General features: G+C 68.4%; 1 protein-coding gene across 4 annotated transcripts in view; it reads left to right on the top strand.

Moving 5' to 3' along the window:
- Positions 1-26,094, top strand: part of RALGDS (ral guanine nucleotide dissociation stimulator) — a 38,909-nt gene that overhangs the window by 6,401 nt on the left and 6,414 nt on the right. The window contains exons 1-11 of one of the 4 annotated variants that reach the window (XM_036022414.1): positions 12,711-12,970; positions 20,672-20,782; positions 21,702-21,895; positions 22,426-22,524; positions 23,023-23,201; positions 23,413-23,450; positions 23,493-23,789; positions 24,481-24,696; positions 24,964-25,067; positions 25,422-25,506; positions 25,935-26,003. In XM_036022414.1, coding sequence (XP_035878307.1) covers positions 12,788-12,970; positions 20,672-20,782; positions 21,702-21,895; positions 22,426-22,524; positions 23,023-23,201; positions 23,413-23,450; positions 23,493-23,789; positions 24,481-24,696; positions 24,964-25,067; positions 25,422-25,506; positions 25,935-26,003 — 1,575 coding nt within the window. In that variant the 5' untranslated portion in view covers positions 12,711-12,787. Of the gene's footprint in view, positions 1-12,710; positions 12,971-20,671; positions 20,783-21,701; positions 21,896-22,425; positions 22,525-23,022; positions 23,202-23,412; positions 23,790-24,480; positions 24,697-24,963; positions 25,068-25,421; positions 25,507-25,934; positions 26,004-26,094 lie in introns of those variants that run through there. The other 3 variants (XM_028522554.2, XM_028522545.2, XM_036022415.1) reach the window with 3 other exon arrangements.

The following is a 26,094-nucleotide window of genomic DNA, read 5'->3' as shown; positions in this document are numbered from 1 at the left end:
GGTCACCCACCCGTGGGCTCCCGGAGGTCAAGGTGTGCGGAGTGTTTCTCAGCGCCTGGCGGTTGCACAAGCAGCCGCTGCAGGTGGCGGGCAGGAAATGTCACTTCCCTTCGGTGGAAGGCAGGTGGCCGGGTGGCCCACCAGCTGTGAACACCAGAAGGCTCGACTGTCCTGGGGTCAGAGGCCCAGAGAAGCCGGGCTGGTTGCTCCGGACAGATGGGGAGCCCCACCGGGACCCCCACCCCCTGAGCCCTGCATGGGGGGAGGGGTGTGTGGACGAGGAGGTCCCGGAGTGCCTTTGATCCTCTTCTTGCTCGGGGTTGAGATTCAAGGGTGAGGCAGTTGGCCTGGCCTGAGGCCCTGGGCCAGAGCCGCGGGCCTCGGGGTGGGGTGAGGTGGGCAGGCAGGGGCCGCGCCCGGCAGGGGGAAGGGCTGAGCGGGCATCACCGCCTGCCTCCCTCTCCTGGCAGGTGATTTCGATTCCTCGGGATTTCAAGGGGCGTTTCCTTCCCGGACTCCCGGGGCTGGAAAACCCCAGCCCAGCTCACACCGCCTGCCCCTGAGTCCGCCGCCGCTGCCGGGGCTCCCGGGGGGTGCGGGCGTCTCAGGAGCATCGCCCTGCCTTTGGCGGCCACGCGCACCTCTGAGCGACTCGTGACCCTGTGCGTCACCGTGTGCCCCCTGGGTGCCTGGCGGAGCCCAGGGTTCGGCAGAAGGACGAGGGGTGGCCGGAAGGCGGGACAGAGGCACTGTCTCTGAGACGGGTCACTGGGCCCTGGGGCCCCAAGGCATTACCCCCCTCGCCTGGGGGACTTCCTTGGTGGAGGGGGCCTGCGGGAAAGAGGGCAGCGGGCACCAGCCCCCCGCCTCCCGGCAGCCAGGGCAGCTCAGGAGCCCCCCCGCTCTGACAGGACGGACAGCCCTGCTTCCCAGCCCTGAGCCCCCACGGCGGGTGGTGGCGCCGGGCACGCGGTGTCCCTGGCACGGCCGGCGGCCTCCTCGCCACAAGGGCCCGTTTGTCTCAGCCTTCCTGGACCTGAAACCCCCAGTGACCAGGCTCCGCGGGACACGGGGCTCCGCGCCCTCGGCCCGGCCTCGGCCGGCTCTGGCCGGGTGTCTCAGAGGGGCTTTGTAGTGCGCTGAAGCCCCTTCTACGTACCCACGCTTCCCTCAGGGGCCCGGAACGTTCAGGAAGGAGGGGAAGACCAGGCGGAACCAGAGCTGCCTGCCTCCCCCCCCCCACGGACACCACCCCCCACCACCGCTCGGCTGCCCCTGCTCCGGCCCCCCGCCTGGGCACACCTCCCCCCCCCCCCCGCCGCCGGCCGCACCACCGGCCTCACGCTCTGGGGGGCACTTTCCCGGCAGGTTGGCAGAGGGCCCCATCTTCCTCCTTGCCATCCCTCAGGCTATCCCCCAGCTTCGTCACCTCCTCCAGGAAGCTTTCCTGGTGATCTTCCTGCTAGGAACCCTTGGGCCCCAAACTCTGAGTATTTTCCACTCCAGGAACTTGGAGGCTGCAGGCACTGCCCCCGCTCACGAGGAGCTCACCCCTTCCCGTTTCAGCGAGAGGGAAGGACTTAAAAAGCGCTGAGCACACCAGTGCCCTTCTTGCTCCCAGGCTGCGTGCGTGTGCGTGCGTGCGAGCAGCTGTCTTCCCGGCAGCAGTGCGAGCGCTCTCTGTAGCCCCCCCGCCCCCCCGCAGGCGGCACACGGGCACCTGGGCGTGAGGGGAGGCGGGACAGGTGTGGCGGCTGTTGCCCTCAGGGAGCTTAGGGCCCATGGGGGTGTGGGGGGGCATGAAACTATCCCACACCCGGGAGCTGTTTTCATTAATGTCTTCGTTGCGAGTTACTTTCTCAGCCCACCCACCCTGCGTAAGGTTGCAGCACCCCCAAGCCCCCTCCGTAGACCCTGCCCACGGCGCTTCCAGCCAAGAGTTTGGCCCGGAGAGGCTTTGGGAGTCAGAGGTCGTCCCGTGCAGGGCCCAGGACGAGGCTCAGCGAGGGAAGCGAGTGGCCCACTTCCCCCCGGCCAGCCAGGGGCAGGCTGGGGGGTGGTTGCACGCACAGCCCCGGCTCGCAGCTGCTGCACCACTAATTCCTAAAGCCAGGCTCCTTGCGAGCTGGGCGTGGGGGCCGGGGGCTGCGGGTGCCCTTGGCGGCGCTGGCTCCTGCCGGGCGCGACGCCAGCAGGAGTGGCTGGGACGGAGCCTGGATTCTCGGATCCTCAGCTTCTTGGCAACCTGCGTGACTCCGTGGGTTGGGGAGAGGCCAGCCAACGCGGGGGAGCCCGGCGGCGGCGGGCGCCCAGCAGCAGAGCGGCCACCCTGGGGACGCTGCTCTGCCTGCAGCAAACCTCCGTTGCCAAAATAAGCACACGGCTTTCTGCCTGCCCCCCAGCAGGTGCTTCCTGTGGCCCTGCTGTTCTGGGGGTTCCCCCGGGCTCCCCAGCCTGGGGCAGGGGGCAGGGTTTCCCCCTGCTGGCGGCTGCCCTTTTACAAGTCACCCAGGCCCAGCCCCCTCCCCAGCCGGCAGCTTTCCTGGCAGGCGGGGCTCCGGCCTGCAGGGGGCGCTGTGAAGATAGGACCTTCTGGACTCGCTGTAAAAAGCTGGGGGGTGCCTGGGAGCGCCGGCCACACGGTCAGGCTGCTGGGTGGCTTGGGGGGGTGAGTTTGGTACCGTGTCCGAGCTTTTGTCCCGGAGCTCACCTGCAAACCTGCCCCAGACGTCGTGACGACGACCAGACGCCCACACTGGCACACGTCAGCGAGCAGTGGAGATACTGAGGGGTCACCGACTCTGGCTTAGGCAGGGTCGGCGGGGAGGGCACATGGGGAGTGGAGGTCAGAACCCCCAGCTGGGCCTCATGCCGGAGACAGAGCACCCGCCCGCTGATGGGGACCCCGCAGTCCCTAGCCTGCCGGTGCAGCCGGGGGCAGACCTGCCTGGGACCGTGCACCCTGTGCGGAGTGGGGGGGAGGCACGCTGCCCCGGGGACCCACAGGCTGGGGCGTGCACCTCGCCATGGCGCCGACTCCGTGCGGCCCTGGGCCACGCATCCGCCCCCTCCCGGCCTCGGTTTTCTCCGCTTCACAGTTGAGGCCGCCGCCAGCTTCACCAGACGCTGCGTGGGGAAGGGCTCTGTGCCCCCGGAGGAGCCCGCAAGGCAGGGCCAAGCTGGATTCTGGGGGTGTGGGGGTGTAGCAGGAGCTGCTCCTGCCTCCCAGGCCTCCAAGTGCGGGCAGGGGTTTGTTTGTCTTCAGGCAGCAAGCAGGCTGGCGGGTTTGCAGGGCCCTGGTGGCTGGGAGCCTCTCAGTCAGAGCGCAGGAGGGAGGAGAGGCCGGGTGGGTGCGTGCGTGCCTGGGCCGCGCCCTCTCCCCGGCTCAGGGGCTGGGGTGCTTTCATGCAGCTGCGGCGGCCCCGCACCGAACAGAGCCGGGCTGCCGGGTCTGTGTGTTCAGCGACTTGATCATGGGCCTCAGGTTCCCAGAAACTCGGGGGGAAGGGAGCCGGGCTGCCCCTGGCCCCCAGCCGGACCCCGAGGCAGGTCAAGAGGCTGCAGGAAAGAGGAGCCAAGGCCAGGCGAGGCCTCTCCTATCTGCTTCCTGGACAGGATGTCGTGCTGGGTAAACAGCTTCGAGAGGAGTCACTGCTCTGGCTCTGAGTCACCGCTCCTAGCGACAGCCACGCAGTGTTTATCAACAGTGCGCTTCCCCCGCCCCCACCCCCGCCAGAGCCTGCCCCCAGGAGCCTGGGAAGGGGGAGGGGCCCGCAGATGGGGGCTGCAGCCGGCCCCCCACGGGGCCCCCCCACAGAGGGCTTGAGTCTGGGCCGCGTCCTGAGCCGGGGGTCGTTGGGGCCGGGCTGGTGTGTGGCCGGCCAGCTGTGGCATCCCGTGGCCACGGGGCACGGTGGGCAGAGGGCTGTGGGACCTTCGGCGGGTACGGGACCGCGGTGTCCCGGGACAAGTGCCGGCTGTGCCGGCGAGAACGGTGCCCGGGTGTTGTTCCGGGGAGCCGGATCGGACCTTGGTGCGGCAGCCTCGGTACTCGAGTTCTGGCTGCGAGGGGACTCGGAGCTGAGCCCGGGACGATACGAGAATGCTGATTTAGAAAAAAGCCGCACAGCCCCCGTGGGGTGGCTCGGAGTATCGTCCCGTAGCCAAAAGGTTGTGGGTTCAATTCCTGGTCCGGGCACGTACGGGAGGCAGCCACCTGATGTTTCTGTCTCCCCTCAAAGTTTTTCTCTCTCTCTCTAACATCAATACACAGCCCTGGCTGGTGTGGCCCGGTGGATTGAGCGTCGGCCTGCGAACCGAAGGGTCGCGGGTTCGATACCCAGTCAAGGCGCACACCTGGGTTTAGGGCCGGGCTCCCTGGAGAGAGGCAGCCGATTGCTGTTTCTCCCCCTCCCTCCCTTCCTCTGTCTCTCAAAATAAATAAATAAACTCTTTTAAAAAAATGAAATCAAACCAATAAACATATCCTCTGGTGAGGATGAGAAAACCGAAAGCAGAAAGTTGCCGAGGTGGAACACACTGGCTCAGGGACCAGCTCTCGGAGGGAGAAGAGGGCCCGGGAGGGCTGAGCGGAGAGACCACCGGGAAAGAGGGTGCCCCTGGGGGAAGGGGAGGCAGGCGGGGAGAGGGACAGAGGGGGGGATTGTAGGGGCAGCCCCGGGGGAGGGGGAGGGGAGCTGCTGACTGGGGGGCGCCAGGGCAGAGGTCATCCGTCAGCAGCTGGTCCGGAGGTCAGCCCCAGGGCCGTCGTGTGGTTCTGCTGCTTTTCTGGGCCTAGAGCTGAGACACAGCTGAGATGTCACCCCCGGGGTCGGTGGGGGGTGGGGGCTTCAGGGACTGGACGCTGGAGGGCCCGCCTGCAGGGAGTCACAAGGCCACTCAGAGGCAGGACTGGCAACGTGCAGGGGGGGGAGGTGGGAAGGTCAGGGGAGGGCCCAAACTGCAGGACAGTGATATGAAAGGTCATGGCGGGGCAGAAGGGGTGGGGAGTTCCTGGTTTTCGTAGCTCTGCCCATTGCTAGGCACCTGAGGCTTTCTGCCCCGGTGACCTTCCGTACCTGGCCCCTCGTCCTTCTACCTGCCGACCGCAGCGGGAGGGCGGCACCGTGGGATGGGACAGCTCTCGGGCTGCAGGAGAGAGTGCTCCTGGGTGCACAGAGCTCTGTCCCTGCCCGCGGCACAGCGGCACAGCGGCACAGCCTCCAGCAGCGGGGGTGCAGGGAGACCGTCCCTGGCTGTGCCCAGCCCCAGAGCCCTGGCTCTCCGTGGCCGCCCTGGTCTTCGTCCCAGGCGGTGACAGTGATGTGGTGCGCCATGTGGTGACACCAGGCCAGCAGGGAACAAAGGAGCCTCTGCCCTCCTCCCGTGAAGGAGGGGTGGGCGGCCCCGCCCCCTGGGGTGGGGGCAGGGGGTGGGTTGTGCCTTAATTGCCTGCAGCTGGTTAACCTGCCGCCAGGCTGTGACTCAGCCCCACTGCCCCAGGGCGGCCGGGGCCGGGGCTGTCTCCGAAAGGAATAGGCGCAGTCTGGGCCCTGCGGCCAGGCAGACCGTGCTGGAGGCTGGGGCGGGGGTCAGAGAGCCCCGGAGCCTTATCTGGGCTCGGGAGCTGTGGAAGGGCATGTGCTGCCTTGCACGGGGCCTGGGGCCTGCTCCGCAAATGCTGGCTGGCTGGTTGGATCGAAGCCATTAACACACACAGATGCCACGAACAGGACAGCATGGTTCCCTCTGGGTCCCCGTGCCCCCCCTCGCCCTCCAAGGGCCCCCTGAAGCTCCCCACCCCTGCAGACCATTCACACAGTGGTACACCTCTTCCATCCCCTTGCCCACTGGCCCCTTCCACGGCACTGGGCCCAGCGAGCCACCTCGAGATGAGGGGGCCACAGCTCAGGGGAGCCCCAGACCCCGTTTTATCTAATGTCCCCAAAGGCTATGGAGAGCTCCCTGGGACAGGGACTGGTGGGACAGACGCCACCGGAGGGGTTTGGGCGCAGGGGTCTGTGTGCTCTGGCTGTGGGCCCTAGGGTGGGCTCAGGCAGGCTGGAGGGCGGCTGCTGCAGGGTCCCCCTGGAATGCCCCCCACTCCCTTTCTCTGATGCCCACCCACCCAGCCTTCCACCTCGGGGTGCCCACCCACATCCCCTAGAGAACCGCACCCCAGGGCCTCCTGACTGGTGTGTGTCAGTAACCCTTCCTCCTGTGAAAGGCATCCTCCTGCAGAGCCTGGTGGTGGGAGTTCAAGGTCGAGAGCTCCGAGCTCCGGGTAGGCTGGGCTGGGGAGGAATTTGAGTTTTAAAAGCCCTGCACCCCCCCCCCACACCTTCCCTCCCTCCACAGTGGGTGAGGGCGCCGAGGCTCAGTGGGAAGAGGAACCTGTAGGTCCCACAGGGAGCCCGGTCTCTGCTCATGAGCTCCGAGCTGCCTGCTCAGCCGTGTCCCCCGCACCCCACAAAGCCACCGGAAGAGGATGTGAGATGGTTCGAGTGCCAGAGCCAGTGCTGGCGGAGCCTGGCGTGGGGGCGGCACTCGGGGCCCCGGCCCCTCCGCCCCCCCCCACCCAGGGGCCCACCCTGTGCCTGCACGCCGGCTCCGGAGCCCCTGCCCGTCCCCCCTCTTCCGGCCTCCGTGGCCCCCTGGAGTCGGCCTGCTGCCCACCAGGGGCCCAGGAGAGTAAGGAGTGGGCCCAGGCTCTGCGGGTTCCGGGGTCCAGACTGTGGCCAACGCTGGTGGCAGGAGCAGCAGCCGCCCGCAGAGCTGCTCACGCAGGCCCCGATTCTCCCCGGGGGGGGGGGGGGGCCCCGGGCTCGTCCCTGCCCCCCATGGGGCCTCAGCGTTTCCACGCGTCAAATGGGCCTTGGGCTTGTTCTGCAACGTCCAGGGTCTGCTTTGCAGCAAAGAGAGACACACAGAGACGAGGTCACGAGTTTTCCTTACGGGTGCTCACGCAGCAGCTGCCCTGGTCCGCGATGGCTTGCCTTCCTCGTCACTCCCGGGGTCTTCTCTGAGGTGGCGGTGATTGTGGCGGCAGCATTGTTTTCTTCAGCTTCACTCCTTGGCGAACCAAACAGCTGGCAGCCCTAGGTGGGTGCTGCAGCTTCAGGTGGAACGCCCTGTCTGGGTGCCAGGGGGAGGGGCTCCGCGTGGCAGAGGAGGCTTCCAGAACGAGGCGTGCCTCTCGGGAAGCGGCATCCCCCGAGATCCCCCCACAGCGCCTGGCTGGGTGCACGCCCACCCGGGGGTCCCCCGGGCGGAGCCCTGTTTGGATCTCAGGGACCTGTGCCTGCTGCCACCTTTCCGACTCGGGGTGTGGTTTCTCCACTGGCAGGGGGGTCAGGGCCCAGGGCCCCGGGTTGCTGGGGTGTTGGAGGGGACAGCTGGGCCCACCCCCGGAGGGCAGGTTCCAGGGCCAAGCCGGGGCCACCGGCCCAGCTCAGGAAGGCCCCATCCACACTTCCTCGGCTGGTGCACGGGCCGGGACGAGCGGGAATTCCTGGCCCTGCCTGTCATGGGAGCAGGTATGACAGCGACGCAGGTGACACCAGGTCTAGGCACTCGGGTGCGAGACTCCCCTGAGGCAGGCAGGCGGGCAGACACGGGCACGCCGGCAGAGGGCTTCCCCGGGAGCCCGGCTCCCACCGGCCATGGCCCGGGCAGGCAGGCCCGCCGGGCCCCGGGGCAGGAAGGGCTGGGTGTTCCTCACCTGCGTCTCGGTGGTGACCGCCAGGAGGTGGACCATCGCCCGCCATCCCAGTCCCACCACCCGGAGCCCCACGCCGTGGCCAACGCCTGTGCTCGCCCCGGCCACCGAGGTGAGTTTCCAGGGCAACCGGCGCCTCTGGGAGAGGCCGGTGGCTCCCCTCCCTTCCCCCCCCTTCCCCTTCCCCCCTCCCCTCCCCTCCCAGGGGAACTGGTTGAAGGAGTCTGGCGGGACGCCGCTATAGGGAGTCTCCTCCCGCTGCCCGAGTGTGAGAGGAGGGCGCCCACCCGTGGGCCTGCCCACCTGCTCCCGGCCGGCGGGTGGCCCCACGCCGTCCTCGTGGCTCCCGTTCAGACTGACAGTGCTTCTCAGATTACCAGGGCCCTTGTGCTGTGCCTCAGCGCCTGCTGTCCTGCCGGCCCTGGCGGCCAGGTGGTGGCCTCACAGTCGTCACCACCTGGAGCGGCTGTCCCGGTGTTGCTGGTGGACAGACCGGGGCTCAGGGAGGTGAAACTGAGGCGAGGAAGGTGCAGAGCGGGGACTTGAGCGTAAGCCTAGGCTCCCGGTGTTACGGGGCCGTGTCCCCCAAACACACAGTGTCCCAGCCACCGGTGCCTCGGGGACAGGGTCACTGCGGGGCCCGCGGTGTGGTGGCTGTTTCCAGCGGCTGCTGGCTGACCACGCCGCACTGCCGTGGGATGCCGCTGCGTCCTGATCGGTGCCCCCGCTTGGGGACAGGTTTGGGGCTGAGACCCGGGCCTGCCTGGCCGTCGGTCCCTTCCCCAGCCACGTGGGCCCAGTGCCCCCCCCCCAGGGCACGGGCCCTGCGAGGGACAGGAACCGGAACCTCCTTCTCCATCTCTGACTCCTGCCTTCCACTTCGGGCTGTCCCCTGTTGGACTGGTGGCCTTCAGAGATGTCCGGTGTCAGTGCCCCGGCCATGTCATCACTTTGGGGGGGGCAGTTGGCAGGGCAGCTCAGGTTCCCACTCCATAGGCAGCCTTTGTCATGGTGGCCCCACCCTGTGGGGGTCTCCTCCAACACCTGAGGGGCTGGGAGGCCCCCAGCAAGCTCCGATCTGCACCCCACTGGTGGGCGGTGCCACGGCCCCAGGCATTGACGTCTTGCGTTCTGATCGTCCCAGGGCCATGACGCCCAGTGAGGTCAAAGATTCAGGGTGACGGTGATGTCACATCCTCCACCCAGGACGGTCCTCTTAGGTTTGGAGGCCGCGTTTCCCACCTCCCAACCACCCCCAGGCTCTGCCTCCTGCCTGTGGGGCTCCCTCCCGTCCTCGGAGGAGGAGCAGGAGGAGGCCCTGGAGGTTCCCAGAAAGCAGCGGAGGAGGCGGGGCAGAGCCAGGCCCGCCCACGGTTCCCGGGCTCCCGCGCCGGGCCCAGGTATGCGGCCTCCCGCCGAGGTGTGTGCTCATCCGCCCACAGGGGGCCTCCCCAGGACCCGGGCAGTCCGGGAATGGTGACGTCTCCGTGGCCAGGCCACACCCTCTGTGTCCTCCCCGAGCCCTAAAGACAGACCACAACAGGCATGCGGACAGGTGACGCCGGCCGCCTACCCGGAGAGCTCCGGGAAAAGCCCTTCCTCCCAGGCCCGACCCGAGCCCCGGCCCGCGGCTCCCTGTCCTCACTGGGCAGCCTGCTTCCTCTGTGGCCTGGGCCGAGCCCAGGCTGGAGGAGGTGACGGCCGAGACCTGAGGTCACCCAGACGTCACCCTGAGCCCCGTTCTTGCTCTGAGCCGCTGTGTGCCTGGCAGACGTCCCCAGAGTCACCCCTGGGGCCCCGTGATTCACCCCGCAGGTGCCCAGTCCAGGGGCGGGAGCGAGGCGGGAAGTAGGGGGCGGGGCGCCGCAGTTGCGTGGTGCTGCGCCAGCCGGGCTGGGCGTGGCCAGAGACCCAGCGGTGCAGCTGGGGCCGCCCCTGGCAGGTGGTTATTTCGCCCGAGGGGCAGGTGGGGGAGCTTGTGAAGGGGCAAGACCTCTCTGGCGGCTGTGGGTCAGGGGGACCGTGGTGGGATGACCGTGGGAAGGAAAAGGGGCCCAGGTTTGGCCTGAGCACACCTCTCCCTTAACCCAGAGGTGGCGCTCAGCCTGGAGGGTGGGAGGCCCAGTGGGGCGGGGGGCGGGGGGCAAACCCAGACGTGCCCCGGCTGGAGGGGACGGCTGCCGGTCAGCTCCCTCCCAGCGTCCCGTTGCTCATGGGAACACGGGCCTCGTGTGGCCGGGTCATCCGAAGTCACGGGAGAAGCCAGAAATGTGGGTTTTTCTGTGAAACCACCTGACCTTCCGCTGTTGGCTCAAACGTCGGAAAACACTTCGCAAGCCAAACAAAACGCAAGTGGGCCCTGACCTGGCTGCGGGTGCGCTGCCTGCCCTTCTAGCGCCCCGTGCGAGGACCATCCCACCCACGGGCCAGTCTGGACAGCATGGCGGTGTGGTGGGGGGCGGGCTGCTGTGACCCCCAAGGAAGGGCAGGTGCACCCCTTCCCACAGGGAAAGGGTGGGGACCTGGGGCCTCGGGGTGGGGAGGGGCACTGTGAGCAGGATCAGGGGAAGGAGTGACCCTGATGTACAATAACCCCACGCGTCCTGCCGTGCGCCGTGCTCTCTTCCTCCCAGCAGACCCTCCAAGGGCACGGGTATCATAGCCTTGAACTTCAGGCTCTCCCCAGGTCCCTGGGTGCCTCCAGCACCATCTGAGCTGTGTGGGCGCCGTCTCCCAGGTGCCCACGGCCTCAGCTCCCAGCCCCTTCTGTTGTAAGGGTGCTGCTGGGGCCCGAGGTCACTGCCACTGCCGGGGTCTAGAGACCGTTGCTTGTCCTCAATGGCTTTTGGGAGCCTATATGGCCTCCAAGGGCAAGTCTCCAACTGTGTGTGTGTGTGTGTGTGTGTGTGAACTTCTATTGTGCAAATAGAAGTAGACACAAAAGTGGGGAAAAGGGCCTAAGGACCCCCCAGCTCGATGATCGCAGTGAGAGCCCCCCTGCGTCCCGTCCCCTCTGACTGCCCGCGTCCTCCCTCTCCCGCCCGGCAGACCATGTGTACGGGGACCTGGCGTGCTCCCCTAATCGCAAGGCTGGTCCCGTGGTCACGCCCAACAATAACGTCAGATGTCATCCCCTGTCCAGTAATGTGCACATAACCCCAGTTGTCCCTGAGGTTCTTTTGTTTTGTTTTTTTAACAGTCGCCTTGTTAAAATGCACGCATTGCGTTTGGTCGCTGCCTCTTACCTTTCTTTCAATCTGTAGTTTCCGCTTTACTTGTTGCCCGGAAAAGGATCTGTGGCAGAAACTGGCTGGTTCGTCCCGTGAAGCCCCACGGGACCTGGGTCGCGCCCCCGTGGGGTGCCGAATGCCTCCCTCTGGTCCTTGTCATTCCCCCGAATGGGCTACATGCAGAGGCCGGGTTGGGTCTGCACCGGGTTGGGGCAAGAACACTTCCTGCGTCTTCCATCAGGCGGCAGGCACAGGGGGTCTGAGTCCCCTCTCTTTTGGGCTGGCCCTGCCCTTGATGTAAGGGGTCTACCCCCCAGGTTTGGGGGGTAGGGAGTATAAGGGGAGGCACCCTGTGAATCGCAGCCCCAGCGAGGACAGCACTGTAACCAAGGTCTCCGTAAACAGGCTCCTATAGAAATGCATGTCCTCACCTCGGACCGCCACCCGAGGGTGAATGCCTAATGGTGGGGTTGCCGAGTCAAGGGGCATAGCGTTTTTTAACGTCTGTCATAGAAACTGCCGAATGGTTTTCTAACACACACACACACACAAACATACACACACACACCCTCCGCCACTGCCGCCTGCCCCCAGGCGCTCAGGCTGCTCAGGTGGGCACACAAATGGGCCGGAGCTCACTGGGGCCCCACTGTCCGAGCACGCCTGAGGCTGGGCGTGTGGAGGGTGCGCAACACCTGCTCGAGGGCTGTGCAGAGTGGTCCTGCCCTCTCACGTTACAGGTGGGACCGGTCTGGGCACCGGTGGGGCTGCCAGTAGTGGTCACGGGCCTTGGCCAGGGTTGAGGCCTGAGGCCCCAGCACTCGGTTTGGTGTGTTGGGGGGCAGGGGGTGTCTGTTTGTTCACTCATCTACCTACAAACTCCCTTGACCCTGCGGTTCCCTTCCAGGATCCTTCTTCCTGCCCCAGTGGTTTCTAGAAAGACGAGAAGGCTCTTTCCTAGCCCTCCTTCCGCCCGAGCCCTCAGCAGCCTCACTTCTACCCTCACCTGCACCTGAGACCTTGAGGACGCAAGCCGCCAGTGGCCCCAGCTGCTCGGGCCAGTGGCAGGTGCTCCCGCACCTGTGCGTTTGTCCTTCCTGGCCTCTCACACTCAAATGCCTCCATCCCTCAGCCCCCGGGGGCCTGCTCTGGTTCTCCCCCTCCCCCTCCCCCTGGCAGCCCTCCCTCAGTGTGGCTGCGGGAGCAAAGGGGATAGTGCTGGCAAAGGCCCCTCTCCCCACCCCAGCCCCTGACACGCAGGCCTCTCGAATGCACTCCCGTGTGCACCAAAGACACGGCCAGGGCTGTGGGATTCGGGAGCCCACAGTGAGACTCAGGCACCCGCTGAGCGCTGTCCATCAGCCACCCAGTGGGATCCTCTCGGGTGAAGAAACTGAGGCTCAGAGAGGTTAAGCAACTTGTCCGAGGCCACAGAGCCAGGGCGGGGCTTAACTGGAATGCGTGGGAGGTGGCTCTGACTTCAGGGCCTCTCGACCGCACATCAGCACGTCCACAAGTCACACGCCGACACAACACACGCGGCGCTAGCGCACGCACCCACGCGAGCTGCCTAACCGCGGTGCCCACGGTCCCACCCCGCGCACGGCGCCCCTTCTCCGAAGGACGCAAACCGCCGACTGGCGGGGCGCCTGCGCGCGCGCGCACTCGGCGCCCTCGGCCTCCCGGGCCCCGCCCCTCCGCGCCGCAGGCCCGGCCCCCGGGGCTGACCTCAGCGGGGCCGCGCGGCGGGCGCAGAGCGCAGGCAGCGCCGAGCCGCGCGGGCCTCCGCCGCCCCGGGTCCCGCGGCTCGGCCGGCCGCCCGCGCCGCTGCGAGCCGCCCATGGTGCAGCGCATGTGGACCGAGGCGGCCGGGCCTGCGGGCGGCGCCGAGACGCTGTTTCCGGGCTCCCGGCGGAGCCGCAGCGTGTGGGACGCCGTGCGCCTGGAGGTGGGCGGCCCGGACAGCTGCCCCGTGGTGCTGCACAGCTTCACGCAGTTGGACCCTGACCTGCCGCGCCTGGAGGTGGGTGAGCCAGGGCGGCCCGCCCCGCGCGGCCCAGCGAAGGGGGGTGGGGGCCCAGCGCCCTGATCGGCCCGGAAGGAGGGTCCTTCTGCAGAGGTTCCCTCCTCGCTCTAACCCCCAGGCCGCAAGGTGGACGGGGTGGGGGGGCGGCCACCAGCGCAGCCGCCTGGCAGTTTAGGAACCAGAGCCGGCAGTCCCGCCCCACTCCCCGCCCCAGTGCCTTCCCTCACCGGGCCCAGGTGCGCCGGCCGCGTGCCCCTGCAGTCCAGGTAGACCTGTTTCCGCGGGCTGTCACTGTCTGCTCACGTCTTCCCCACAGCAAGGGCTGGGCCCCGCTGGGCCTGTGCTGCCAGCCCCGGCTTGCACAGACCTGGCCTCGCAATCTGTGGTGAACTGGTGGGCAGGGGAGCAAACTCCCGGCACCCTCAGGGGTGGCCGGGACCACCGTGGCCTTCCAGACCTTCCACCCTCGGGGTCAGAGGTACATCTGGTGTTCAGGGCTGTTTTCACGGGACGAGGGGGGGGCGGGTCAGGTGGAGAGGAAGCGGGCCTCCGGCCTTCCAGGCTGTGCGTCCAGGCAGGGAGGTCTGGACAAGGCCCTCTCGTGCGCGGAGCAGGGCCTGGCTCCTTTCTGCTTGGTTAGGAGACGCTCCGGCACCATGAACTGGGAGGGTTGGGGGGGATTTGGAAAAGGAGAGATGTGCCCTTCACCGATGGGGGGCAGGGGATCAGGGTGAGGGCCGAGACTCTTGTTTCTGGTGTGCTCAGTGCGGCGTGGGTCAGCGGGTTGTGGGGTCACGCAGGTGGCGGGCCGGCACCTTCCTCCACCTGCCGGACGGTGCACCTGACCGCTGGAGCGGGGAGAGCGGGTCCGGGGGCGAGCCCCTCGCCCTGCTCCTCCTGGGCGTGGGGCCTGGACCGAGGCCAGCGCTGGGCCGAGGGGCTCCACACATCACGGCTGAGCCAGAGCCTTACCGGAGAAGTTCCTGGGCCCCTGTGCTGGGCCCCAGGGCCCCCTTGGGGTCCGGCACCCCTGCTCACTCCAGGCCCCGGTGAGCTGCGAGGTCGGGCCATTCTCGGCCTGGGCCTTGAGCCCCGGCGAGTCTCCAGGACCAAGACGGCCTGGCTGCACTCATGTTTGCGCGAGGATAGAGTGTGTCTCCATGCCCGGGCCGTGGAGTGGGGAGCCCCGGGTGGGGGCACCCCAGGCCTGGGCGGCCTTTCCCTCCCGAGCTCGCTGTTGTTCTGGGACCCTCAGCCACCCCAAGCCCTGGCTTTCATCGGCCACTGGAGCAGGGCCCCGGGAGGCCTGACACAGGCTCAGCGCTGCTCATCCGACTTTCATTAGGCCTGGCAGCCAGGCCGGCTTTGTGTGCCGGGAGGGTCCGCCCTCGCGCGCGCAGGGGACCCGGGGACAGGCAGGTTCCTGGCCAGGGTGGGGCTCAGCGGCTCGGCTCCCTCCCTCCCTGTCCCTGCGCATCCCTGAGGACCCAGGGGAGAGACAGAGCTGGGCCCTACCCTCGCCCAGGGTGGGCCTTCTCTCCGCCTCCCCTCCCCCTCCCTGATCCCTCCGTGTCTCTCCCTCCCACTGCTGCTCTGGTGGGGGGTGGGGGCAGCTCAGCACTCGATCCAGGCCATGGTCACTGTTTAGAATCAAAGGGGAAGCTTCTGGCTGGGGCAGGAAAACCAGGGTCCTGGCAGAAGAGGAGGCCACTGCCGGAAACCAAACACAATGACCATTTACCATAGGCCGGTGGAGGGGGCGGGGAAGTCCCTGTCCCTCCTGCCAACAGCTCCCCCCTCCACCCCCTATCCTGGGGCTGGTTTCCTGGCCGCTGGAGTGTGCCAGGGCCCTGCTCGTGGTCCCTGTCCTCCCTGGAAACCACCAGGCGGTTTCCGCCTTCCCTCCCCCATCCCCCGCTTCCCCACCGAGCCTCCACCCCGTCCTGCCCTCTTGGGGCTGCCAGATGTCCTCACACATCTGGGCGTCCGCTCGCTCGTCATCCTGACTCTACGCCAAGCCACCGCGCACCCGGCGCGGCCCGTGTGTGCTTCTGTGCCCCCTGGGGGTCGCCCGGCCCTTGCGCCCTCCTCTGCGGGTGCAGGTGGGCACCGCCATCCAAGAGCAGGTGCCGGCCCCGCTCCGCACACGGGGGCCCGGGGCCCTGAGGAGTGAAGTCCCTGCTCTGAACGCACGCACGGCCGAGGAGGACACGGCCGCGGCTGGAACCCGGCCGGGTTCCCTGCTGAGCACCTGCGGCGTGTGAGGGGCCGGAGGGACCAGAGAGGGATGGCCGTCGGGGCGGTTTTAGGTTCGCCGGGAGGCAGTTTTAAGCGGGAGCTGTGGGGGCCACGGAACAAGATCCGGGCAGCCCAGAAGCCCCCTTGTCCAGTGAGGGGTAGGGACGCCCATAGGCCAGAGGAGGACCAGGTGCCGTGCGTGGGCCAGAGCTCGCGGGAAGGAGCAGGCCCACAGCCGGACCCGGACGGTGTAGGAGAATGGCTCCCACGGGCCAGACCGTGGTGGGAGGCGCTGCGCTGGGTACCTGTAACCATCCTGTCCTTGTTCATTCAGGACTCAACCGCCCATTTAACGGATGGAACGACTGAGGCGCTGGAGGCTCATTAGGTTGCCCAGCCCCTCTCGGGTGGCAGGGGCAGAGGTGGGGAGGTCAGCCCTGGAGACACCGTGTCACTCATAGGCAGGGCTGGGGTCCCGTCCTCCACCTGGGGCTTGGGTGGACCCAGGCCCTGTCTTCCCCGCCGGCCCTCGGCGGCCTCTGAGCAAGCCGACGGGGGCGGTTTTGGGAGGCTGCACCGGGCTGTTGAGGCCTGGCTCCCAGGGGCTGCTGGCCGCTGGCCCGGATGGCTCCCACGGCGTGGCCCCGTGCTGTGGCCACCCCGTCCCGGGCTCGGGCCTCCAGCTTCGAAAGCCCGGAGACGCCGTGTTCCCGGACACACAGCTGCAGGGAAGCGACTCCCCCGATCCCATCGATCCTGAGGATGTGGGCAGTGAGCAGCGGACGGAGCCAGAAGGGGCCGGGCGAGCAGGGTGGGGGCAGCCCCGGTGCGGGCGGGCTGCGTTTGGGGCCTCTGGGTGCGGGTGTGGCTTTGGCGTTCTCCCCGCTCCTCTCCAGGGAAGCGCGGGCTGCCTGCTGGGCCGGCTCTGCAGTCACGCCCTGATGTTGCTCTTGTGAACCGCGGGGCAGGGGCGAGAGTGCCGGCAGGAGCCAGGGCGCTGGGGCGGGGAGAGTGGCGCGGCTCTGCCGGCCTCGCATCCTCGGCCGTGACGTGGACCATGGGCCAGTTCCTCTGTCTGCTTAGGGCCCTGGGGAGGGCCACGCGAGACCGGCGGCCTGACACACCATCCCCATTGCGCCTGGCACGGCATCAGAGCCCGGGGTCTGGTCCTTGCAGCTGACCTCCGGGCCCGTGGCGGGCCTGGGTGTCCGCTCTCCACAGAGAGGTGCGGGTGTGAGGGAGCGGGGCCAGGCCGCCCACAATGAGCCGTGTGACCCCAGGGAGCCATTCCCGTCACTGGACTCTGTTCTGAGGCTGTGACCATGGTGGCTGCCTGTGGAGTGAGGCTCGGGTGTGGCTCCAGAGGACCTGAGAGTCAGAGGCCAGGGTTCAAGTCCCTGCCCTGAGGGCTACTTCCTGGCGCCCGACCGGGGCCGTGTCCCCGCCTGGCTCCCTCCCTGTCCGTCAGGTGAGGTGTTGGGAGGACCAGACGTGATGAGCGTGCCGAGGGCCTGGCACCCAGGAAGTGCCCACGTGTGCTGGACGCTGGCCCGTGGCATTGCTGTTGGCACCGGACCTCCGGCCAGCCTCACCCTACGCCCCCTAGGGACCAGGCCGGCCTCCTCCTCAGCTGTCCGCCAGCCACGTCCCCTCGCAGGCCCTGCCCCTGGGGGCTGGTCGCCCCTCCCCACCCGAGGCACATTTAAGTAGCTGTACGCGGGTTTCGGGGAGAAGGTTCTGAGGGAGATGGGTCAGCCTCTTGGGGGCCTCGCACAGTCTCCAGACTCCAGTTTCTGGGGTCACTGGGCGCCCTGGCTGTCCCGAAAACCAGACGTCCTGAGTGGCCCCCCTGCCAGGGCTGCCTCTGTGGGGACCAGGAGTGTGACGACCCCCCCCCACCCAGGGCCTGCCTCGAGCCCCCGCCGGGGCCCTGTCTGTGCCCTGGGGCCCGTGCAGGACACCCAGCCGCCACACACCAGCAGGGTGACGGGCGACGCACGTTCGGCATTTTCACTCGCCCTGCCCTGGGCTTGTGGTCTAGGGACGAACCAGGACTTGAACTTGAGAAGTCCTGGTTCTCCCCTCAGGCTGCACACGGTCTGCCTGATCACCCACTGGGCCTCAGCCTGCCGCTCTGTGGAATGGGCGCGTGGCCTTGGGTTCAAGCCGGCCCCGGGCAGCAGGGATGCGGGAGAGCCGAGCAGCCCAACTCGATCCGTCTCACACCTGAGCTCCCGAGTTTTAGCAAAAGGCTAAAAAAAGCCGGAAAGCTTCTTCGGGTCTCCTTAGGGGGAGCCGGTCTGCAGCGGGGGCGTCTGGGGCCCCCCGGTCACTCTCCCAGGAAAGAGGTGTCTGCTTGGGCTCAGAGGGCTGCCCATCCAGCTGTCCTGTACGCGCAGTTGTGAGCTGCCCTCCGGCAACCGTGGCAGGCCTGAGGAAGGACCCGGCACCTTCCTCGGCCCCCCTGGCCAGCCCCTCATTGTACCCTGAGGGCACTGGGGCGTGGCCAGCAGTCAGGGGGGCCCCCCACCCAAAGAAGGCTGACCGGTGACAGGTTAAAATGCCACCCAGGCCACTTCTCCATCTTGTCCCCGGGGCTCCAGCTGTGTGCGGAGGGACAGGAGGGTGCGGGACACCCTGGGGGCCCATTCTGCTGGCTTCTGCTCACCAGGGCCTGGGGGCACCCCACCACCCCCGCTCCACTGGACCCTGGTGCAGGAGTGGCGGACAGTGGTGCGGACTGCTGACTCGGGGACGTCAGAGGGTGTTGGCGACAGGAGGCGCTGTCCCCTGAGGGCAGGTCACCCCTGTGGCGGTCTTTTCCCCCAACAGCTCAGGGCCGCCCTCGGGACATCTGTTTGCGAGGCCAGTCCCCCTCCCCCAGGCCCCCCCCCCAGGGCTGCTGCTCCCGCCCCCGGGCAGCCCACTCTGCAGATGAGGCTGCCCAGGGTCATCTGTGGGTCCCCGGCGCCCCGCGCTGCCTGCCCAGAGGGTCCTGGGGCCAGTGCCCGGGCCGTCAGCTGCCTTCCATCGTCCCTGTCCCTGGCCAGGGGGTGAAGCAGGGAGCAGATGCCCCGCCCCGCCACCCTCTGCCTCAGCGGACCCCTGGGACGTGCTGCAGAGCCCTCCCCTCTGTCCGTGCTCTCTGTAGATAGATGGCTCCGTGGCGCCTGCACTCAGAAATGCTCTGGCGTCCGGGTTCGTCCTGCTGCTGCTGCCGCCGCTGCGGGAGGGGGACGGGCAGGACAGGCTCGGCTCCGCTCCGGCTAGAGCAGCTCCCCCTCAGTGTGACAGGGCAGTGGCTCCCCCAGCCTGGCTCCCGTGGCGCGGCCTCCCGCCCTGCCCCCCAACCGGCTGGCAGAGGGGGCCCCTCCGGGGTGGGGGAAGGGCTCGGGAATCACATGACACCCAGGCAGGGCCGGCCAGCTGCTCGCACGCAGCCAGCGGGGCCCGTGCCTCACGGCAGAGCCTCCCGGTTGGACCCGAGGCCCTGGCCCCACCCGAGGTTCTTCTCCTGGCCAGGAAGCACTCTGTCCAGCGGGCCTGGATGGAGGCCCCTGGGAGCCAGGTGCCGTGTGGGCTCCCCAGGGGTTCAAGTCCAGTTGCCCTCTGGCAGGCATGTCCCGCACTGGACTCCACTCGGCTGCCAAGAACCTGGGCGCTCGGGGCCATGTTTGGCTCCCAGCGGGGCCAGATGTGACTGAAATGCCCCGGGGGGGGGGGGGGGCTGGCTTTGTGGGAGGCAGGCTTCGGGACCTTGGAGGAGAGGTGAGGGTGTGGCCAGGGCCTGGCAGGGGTCGGGGTGGCAGGGCTGGCAGGCCTCTGAAGCCCCTTGTCCGTCACCACCCCCTCCGAGGGGCTGTTCTAAGCAGGGAGGGGTGTGTGAGGTGGGGGCGGGGGGGGGGACGGACAGTGTGCATCTGTTTCTGTTTTCCTGCTTCAGGAGGAGGAGGAATTTCCCCTCCTCGGGGGAAGGGCTGACCCCCCCCCCCCCCCCGTGGGGTGCGTGGGTGTGGGAGGGGCCGCTCCCGTCAGGGGTGGGGGGTGGATCTGCAGTGGGTTCCCTGCTGACTTCCAAGAAGCAACCGGCGCTGTCCCTGGAGGTGGCGGCGGTGCAGGGTCGGGGGGCCCTGTGTGGCCCCCGTGGCTTTCCCACTGTGACGCTGCCCGGGGCGGGAGGGCAGCCTTGGGCCAGAGAAAGTGGACTTCCGGAGGACAGCTCCCGAGCCCCCGGCGGGCAGGAGCACGGAGGCCCAGGCCCTCCGGTCACTGACCCAGGGGTGCTGACAGCTCGGGTTACAGTCCAGGATGCTGCACCTGGCTCTGGCCCAGGGCCCCCACTAAGGCCAGGGTGGGGCTTCAGGGCAGGGCTGTCTGCAGGGCCCAGGCTGAGTCGACGCGTCTCACGGGGGGTGGGGCAGGGGGCCCTCTGAACCCCACGCCCACCCCGCTGGGGCAGTGACCTGTGCGTGGTCCCAGCTGCGGGCTCCCAGACCCTCCCTGAGCTCTCAGAGGTTGGCGCCTTTACTCCCAGGCCCTCCCCACCCCCGCTGCTGCGGGCCCCCCTTCCCTGGACAGGGCCAGCTGGGACAGGGCTGAGAAGCCCAGCTCGGCAGTGACCACCAAGTGGCCTTGTGGGAGCCTGGATGACAGCCCCCAGGCCAGGCTGCCCAGCAGGATGGGGCTGCTGCCTCCTAAAACCAGGGCCTTTCCTCTCTGCTTGGGGTCCAGTGTTCCCGGCCCAGCCGAAGTTCCGTGGCCTTGGGGTGCGATGGAGCCCCAGCCCCCAGCCCGCACGTCCACACTGTCCCCTCTCTCCCGCTGCCCCCACGCACGTGACCGCAGGCAGGGAACTCCGCTCTTGCCCAAGAGGGCACGCGGCTGTGAATGAGCAGAAGGGGAAGGAAGTGGCCTCGGATGTGGCCCGGAGAATCCCCACACCTGCCCCGGAGCCGTGACGCGGACTCCTGGGCTGGGCCAGAAGGGCCGCCACCCCTGCAAGGGGGGGGGGGGGGCGGACAGGCAGGCTGGGCAGAGGAGGGATGGAGGTGGGGCGCCACATCCCAGGTTGCGGTTGGAGGGATGGGGGGTCCCAGGCCTGCCATGGCCCTGCCGAGTCACGTGACTGTGGGTGGTTCCTCACCCGTAGAATGACCAAGTGACTGTACTTGGGTTGGGGGCACCCTGGGCAGGAGCGGGCTGTCGGGGCGTTGGTTGGGAGCCTGGCGGCCTGGCCGTGTCCACACCCGGCTTGCGCCCGGCCTGCCGGGTAGGAGGGGAGGGCCCCGGGCAGCAGCGCCCCCTGCCCTGCTGTGCCCCCGGTCTGCCGGCTGGTGCCTGGTCTCCTTCCGGACGGGGGTCGGGATTGCGCCTGGGGGGTCAGAGGCGGCGCGGGCGTCCCTGGGGCACCGCCCGGCGGGGCCCTGACCTGCCCGCCTGGCACCGCCGCTGTGTTCACAGAGCTCCACGCAGGAGATCGGCGAGGAGCTGGTCAACGGGGTCGTCTACTCCATCTCGCTGCGCAAGGTGCAGGTGCACCACGGCGCCTCCAAGGGCCAGCGCTGGCTCGGGGTGAGTGCGGGGCTGGGGCAGGTGGAGGCGGGGGGCGGGGGTGCCAGCAGCCCTGAGCTTGCTCCCACTGGCTTTCCTGCCCCTGGGTCCCACAGTCCTGCTCCCGGAGGAATCTGGGCTTGCCCCCCCGGTCCCCCACTGTCCAGCCCTGGGCTTGGCCGAATGCAGTCACTGTCCCGGGGGGTGAACATCAGAAAAGGCACTTCTGCACTGTTCTGAGTTCATGTCGGTCTGGGGGTCTTTCTGCATTGGGCCCCAGTTTTTCTTGTTTGACGCCCGCCCCCCCCCGCCCTCCCGCCGTGCCCCGGGGCTGTCGTCAGCCCAAGCCTTCCCCTCCTCGGAGCCCCAGCACCACGGTGCTTGGCAGGCAGGGCTGCTCTCTCCCCAGAAAGGGCGGGGGCTCAGGTTACCGCACACACTTCCCGTAACTCGCTCTCACGGAGCGCGGCCCCGTGGCCCCTCCGGGTCAGAGCTGAGGCCAGCAGCCCAGAAGGGAGCCAGGGACCGTGGCGGCTCCGCCCCCCGGGGCCCTGCGCCTTGCTTTCCCTCTGTGGCATCTCCACAGAGCCGCCCTGAAGGTCCCTGTGTCCTCGGGAGCCGCCCCTGCCACCCCCGAGGAGCTGTTTTCTCGCCCCCGCCCTTGCCCGGGGCCACTCTGCCTGGGCGCCCGGGGAACTCACACTCGAACCCGGGCAGGTGCTGCCGTCCTCAGCTGGAGTTCATATTTTTCGTCACCCCCCACCTCAAATTCTACTTTTTTACATGTGCGTGCTGGGGACACGCCTGTCCCCCCTCTTGCCAGAAGTCACTGAGCACTTGGGAGTTCGTCTGAGCTCCAGCCGCCCCCCGCCCACTGGCCCCGAGCCTTTGGTGGTCCCTGCCGCTGCTGACCACACGTCCCTCCTTCGTCCCACCCCAGTGTGAAAATGAGTCGGCCCTGAACCTGTACGAGACCTGCAAGGTGCGCACGGTGAAGGCGGGCACGCTGGAGAAGCTGGTGGAGCACCTGGTGCCGGCCTTCGAGGGCAGCGACCTCTCCTACGTCACCATCTTCCTGTGCACCTACCGCGCCTTCACCACCACGCAGCAGGTCCTGGACCTGCTCTTCAAAAGGTGAGCGCCCCGCCCACTGCTGCTGTGCATCTCGGGATTATCGCTCCACCTCTCTGAGCCTCCGCTGGCTCAGGTGGAAACTGCATGCTGAGAGGACGGACCCCCCCCCCCCCAACCCCCGGGTGGTCAGGGTGGCGGGCAGAGGGGGCTGACCGGGCTGTGCCAGTCCTTACGTCCGACTTCCCCACCCAAGCAGTTCCGTGTCCAGCCTCGCCGCCCTGTGCCTGTGGGTGCAGCGGTCTTCCTGTCTGAGTGGAGGGCCCGGGTCCTCTCTGGGGGGTCTCCTCCATCATGAGGGGCCAGGGCAGGGGCTGCCTGGGGGGCCCCAAACCCACTCAGATGTCTGTGCGGTGCCGCTTGGGGTTCATCCCTCCCACACACGTATGTGGAGCCCTCCGTGGGCAGGCACTTTTCTGGGCGCGTGACGAAATTCCGTGCGGAAAGCAGACGAGCGTCCCTGCCCTCCGGGGCCTCCGACCCACTGGGGGGCGGCGGGGGAGGGGGTCCGCCAGTAACACCAGACGTCGCAGCAGGTACGGTAGATGTGACGCCCTCACGGCCTCCTCTAGATACGGGTGCATCCTCCCCTACTCCCACGAGGACGGCGGGCCCCAGGACCAGCTGAGAAAGTGAGTGGCCCTCGGGTCTGGCGGGAGGGCCTCCTGTCCCCGCGGGGGGCGTTTGGGGGCCGAGGCTGGGGGGTGCGGGGGGACTGTGACCCCACACAGCTTGTGACTCCCGCCCCGGTTCCCCAGAATAGTGTTGGAGGGAAGACGAGGGCCCGGAAGGCTGAGCGGGACACAGTGCCTGCCCCTCCTCCCTCCCACCCTCCTGCAGCACCTACTGTGTGCTGTGAACAGGACATTCCAGGGGGAGGGGCCGGAGACAGATTGGAGGGTGTCAGGCTTTCCCGGGGCAGGAGAGGGCCACACTGTGGATGGAGGGCTCCTTCCCCCAGAGACGACCGGCTCCTGCCTGCTGACCAGGCCTGCGCCTTGCCTGGACGGCCCAGGGCAGGGGGTACTGGCCTCTGGGTGGGCAGGGACAGGCATGGCCCAGGGAGGGCCACGTGGAGGGAGAGGCCAGGCCCCTGACTCTGCTGCCGCCCCCCGCCCATTCCCCCCCAGTGCCATCTCCTCCATCCTGGGCACCTGGCTGGACCAGTACTCAGAGGACTTCTGCCAGCCCCCCGACTTCCCCTGCCTCAGGCAGCTGGCGGCTTACGTGCAGCTCAACATGCCTGGCTCCGACCTGGAGCGCCGTGCACACCTTCTCCTGGCTCAGCTGGAGCAGGCAGAGCTGGAGGGTGAGGAGCAGGGGGCGGTGGGCGCCTGGGGAAGGGCCGGTGCCGGGCACACAGGGGGCCTCCAGGGGCTCGCACGGGCCAGGAGCAAAGACCGGCCTCAGACCCTCACTGGGTGGCCCGCGGGTGCTGGGCTGAGGCTTCTCTAGAAGGCAGCGGTGTGACTTTTGTCTTGGAGAAGCAGGGGTGTTGCTGAGCTTTTCTCCTCTTGCAGCTCTATCGCCAACTCCAGCTCCGGAGCCAGCGCCAGAGCTGGACCCCGCTCCAGCGCCGGCCGCAACATCCAGTCCGGCACCAGCTCCAGCGCCCAGTCCAGCGCTGGTCTTGGGGCGAGAGCTAGTCTTGGCTCCGGAGCTTGAGCCAGCTCTCGAGCCGGCCCCAGAGCGAGAGCCGGCGCCGGCACTGGCCCCGACGCCCACTCCAGAGCTGGAGGCGGCTCTGTCACGAACTCTAGAGCTGGGGCCGACTCCAGCGCCAGAGCCTTCCTGGCCCTCGCCGGTGGCCGCGGAGAATGGGCTGAGCGAGGGGAAGCCTCACCTCCTGGCGTTCCCGCCGGACCTGGTGGCAGAGCAGTTTACCCTGATGGACGCGGTGAGCGGTGCTGCCCAGCGGGTGGGCGGGGAGGGCACGCCTTCCCCTGGCATCGCTGCCCAGCCCCGCCGTTCTTGGTCCGGAGCCGATGTCCTGGCCCAAATCCCAGCCCTGGCATTACGGACCACAGGACCTGGGCAAGCTTCCTAACCCTGAGGCCTCGGTGTCCCCGTGGACTGTGGAGCTGGGGCCCCACCCCCGCCCCGTCCTCTGCACAGATGAGGTGGACAGATAGACAGCGGGGGGCTCCCTGAGGTGCAGCCGGCTCTGGCAGTCACCCCCATCTGCCCAGGAAGCCTCGCCAGCCCCGGCACTTCCTGGGCACCGGATGAGCACCTGACTATGTGGCAGGCACCAGAGCCAGGCCCCTAGTTGTAGACACACAGCATGGATGGGCATGATGGGGCTCGGGGTGCCCCCTGGTCCGCGCAGGTGGGGGCCACTTCCTGGTGCTCAGAGTTAGTGAGGACGGGCTGGTGAACACGCCGGCCTCTTTCCCGCCGGCCGTCTCTCCCGGCCCCTCGTGTGCTGGGCACCCGCAGGGGGCGGAGACCGAGCCGAGACCCTTCTGAGACCCCCGTCCTCAGTTTCCAGAGCTCCCTCTGACGGTGGCCCCCCGGGACGGTGGGGGGTTGTGGGCGCTGAGCCGGGGTACGGCAGAGCCGGTGGGTGACGCCCGCCTGCCCCCCAGGAGCTGTTCAAGAAGGTGGTGCCCTACCACTGCCTGGGCTCCATCTGGTCCCAGCGCGACAAGAAGGGCAAGGAGCACCTGGCTCCCACCGTCCGCGCCACCGTCACCCAGTTCAACAGCGTGGCCAACTGCGTCATCACCACCTGCCTCGGGGACCGCAGTGCCACGGCCCGGGACAGGGCCCGGGTGGTGGAGCACTGGATCGAGGTGGCCAGGGTACGCCTCAGGGGGCCCCCCGTTGCCGCCCTCACCCACTCTTGGGCCCCTCTGTTTCAGGGGCTCGGTGACCCTGATGTGTACCCCACCTCTCGCCTGGGTGCTCACTCCCTCCTCCCTTCCTCCCTGGGTGGGGCCCAGGTCCCCTCAGGGGGCTCTGCAGGCATCTGTGTGGTCTGCTGAGGGGCTGGCACTGGAGCGGGTGGGAGCGCCGGCCCCCACCTCACGGCTGCCCCCTCCCCCACCCCACCCCCCTGCCCCCGCCAGGAGTGCCGGGCGCGCAAGAACTTCTCGTCGCTCCACGCCATTCTCTCCGCTCTGCAGAGCAACTCCATCCACCGGCTGAAGAAGACGTGGGAGGAGGTCTCCAGGTGGGTGGGCCCCTCTGTAGGAGTTCCAAGGTGCACCGGGTCCCCCACAGGGTGGGACACTGTCCCCTCGGGGGCCGGCGACCTGCCAGGGCCCATGGGGATGTGGGGTGTCTGCAGGACTCAGCTCCCCTACCTGTCAGGTGTTGAGTTGAGCCGCATGAAGTCAAAACTGGCCATGTCAGAGCCACTCAGTAGAAGTGGCAAGGGGACCCAGGTGACCACCACGAGGGACGCCTCCCCAGGCCCACGGAGCCCTCGGGCCCAGTGGGACCACCTGCCCCGGCAGCTCGGGTCTCTGGGGCCCATGGGGATGTGGGTCCGCACTGACGCTCGCCCCCACCACGCCCGCCCCAGGGACAGCCTGCGGGTCTTCCAGAAGCTGTCGGAGATTTTCTCGGATGAGAACAACTACTCCCTGAGCCGAGAGCTGCTCATCAAGGTGAGGGGCGGGGCGGGCTCCTCAGCGGCAGTTCCTTCGGGGGCTCGCGGGCCTGTCTCATCTGGGCTTCGGGGAGCGGGGGCTCTGTCTGCTCCGTGGCCAGGCGGCCCCGGGAACGGGAGGGGCATGCGGGCTGTCCCAGAAGGGGCGGGCGAGCCGGCAGGGTCGGGTCTCCTGCTCCTGTGCCGTCCCCTCCCACTGGCACCCAGCGTCCTCCGGGCTGGTGGGGGAGGGTGCCAGGGGGAGGCATCCCTCCCTCCCTCCCTCCCCAGAGCAGCCCGGGGACGGCACTGCAGGGCGGGCCCGGGAGCCAGGTCCCAGAGGGGCTGCTGTCCAGGGAGGGTGCAAATGACCAGATGGATCTGGGTGCACGTGGGGCAAAGGGCGGCGGGAGAAGTCCTCACTGTCCCCGTCCTCTACCCTGGTAGGAGGGGACCTCCAAGTTCGCCACCCTGGAGATGAACCCCAAGAGGGCCCAGAAGCGGCCGAAGGAGACGGTGAGCGTGCCCGAGGCCCGGGAGGGGCAGGGGCTGGCCTCCTCTGAGCCCTGACCCCTGGGTGTCTCGGGGGGAGACCTAGTCCCCCCAA

Source organism: Phyllostomus discolor, chromosome 3 (genome assembly GCF_004126475.2).
Source record: "Phyllostomus discolor isolate MPI-MPIP mPhyDis1 chromosome 3, mPhyDis1.pri.v3, whole genome shotgun sequence".
Taxonomy (NCBI): domain Eukaryota; kingdom Metazoa; phylum Chordata; class Mammalia; order Chiroptera; family Phyllostomidae; genus Phyllostomus; species Phyllostomus discolor.
Note: the sequence above shows the minus strand (reverse complement) of the source record. Positions and strands in the feature narration are given on the sequence as shown.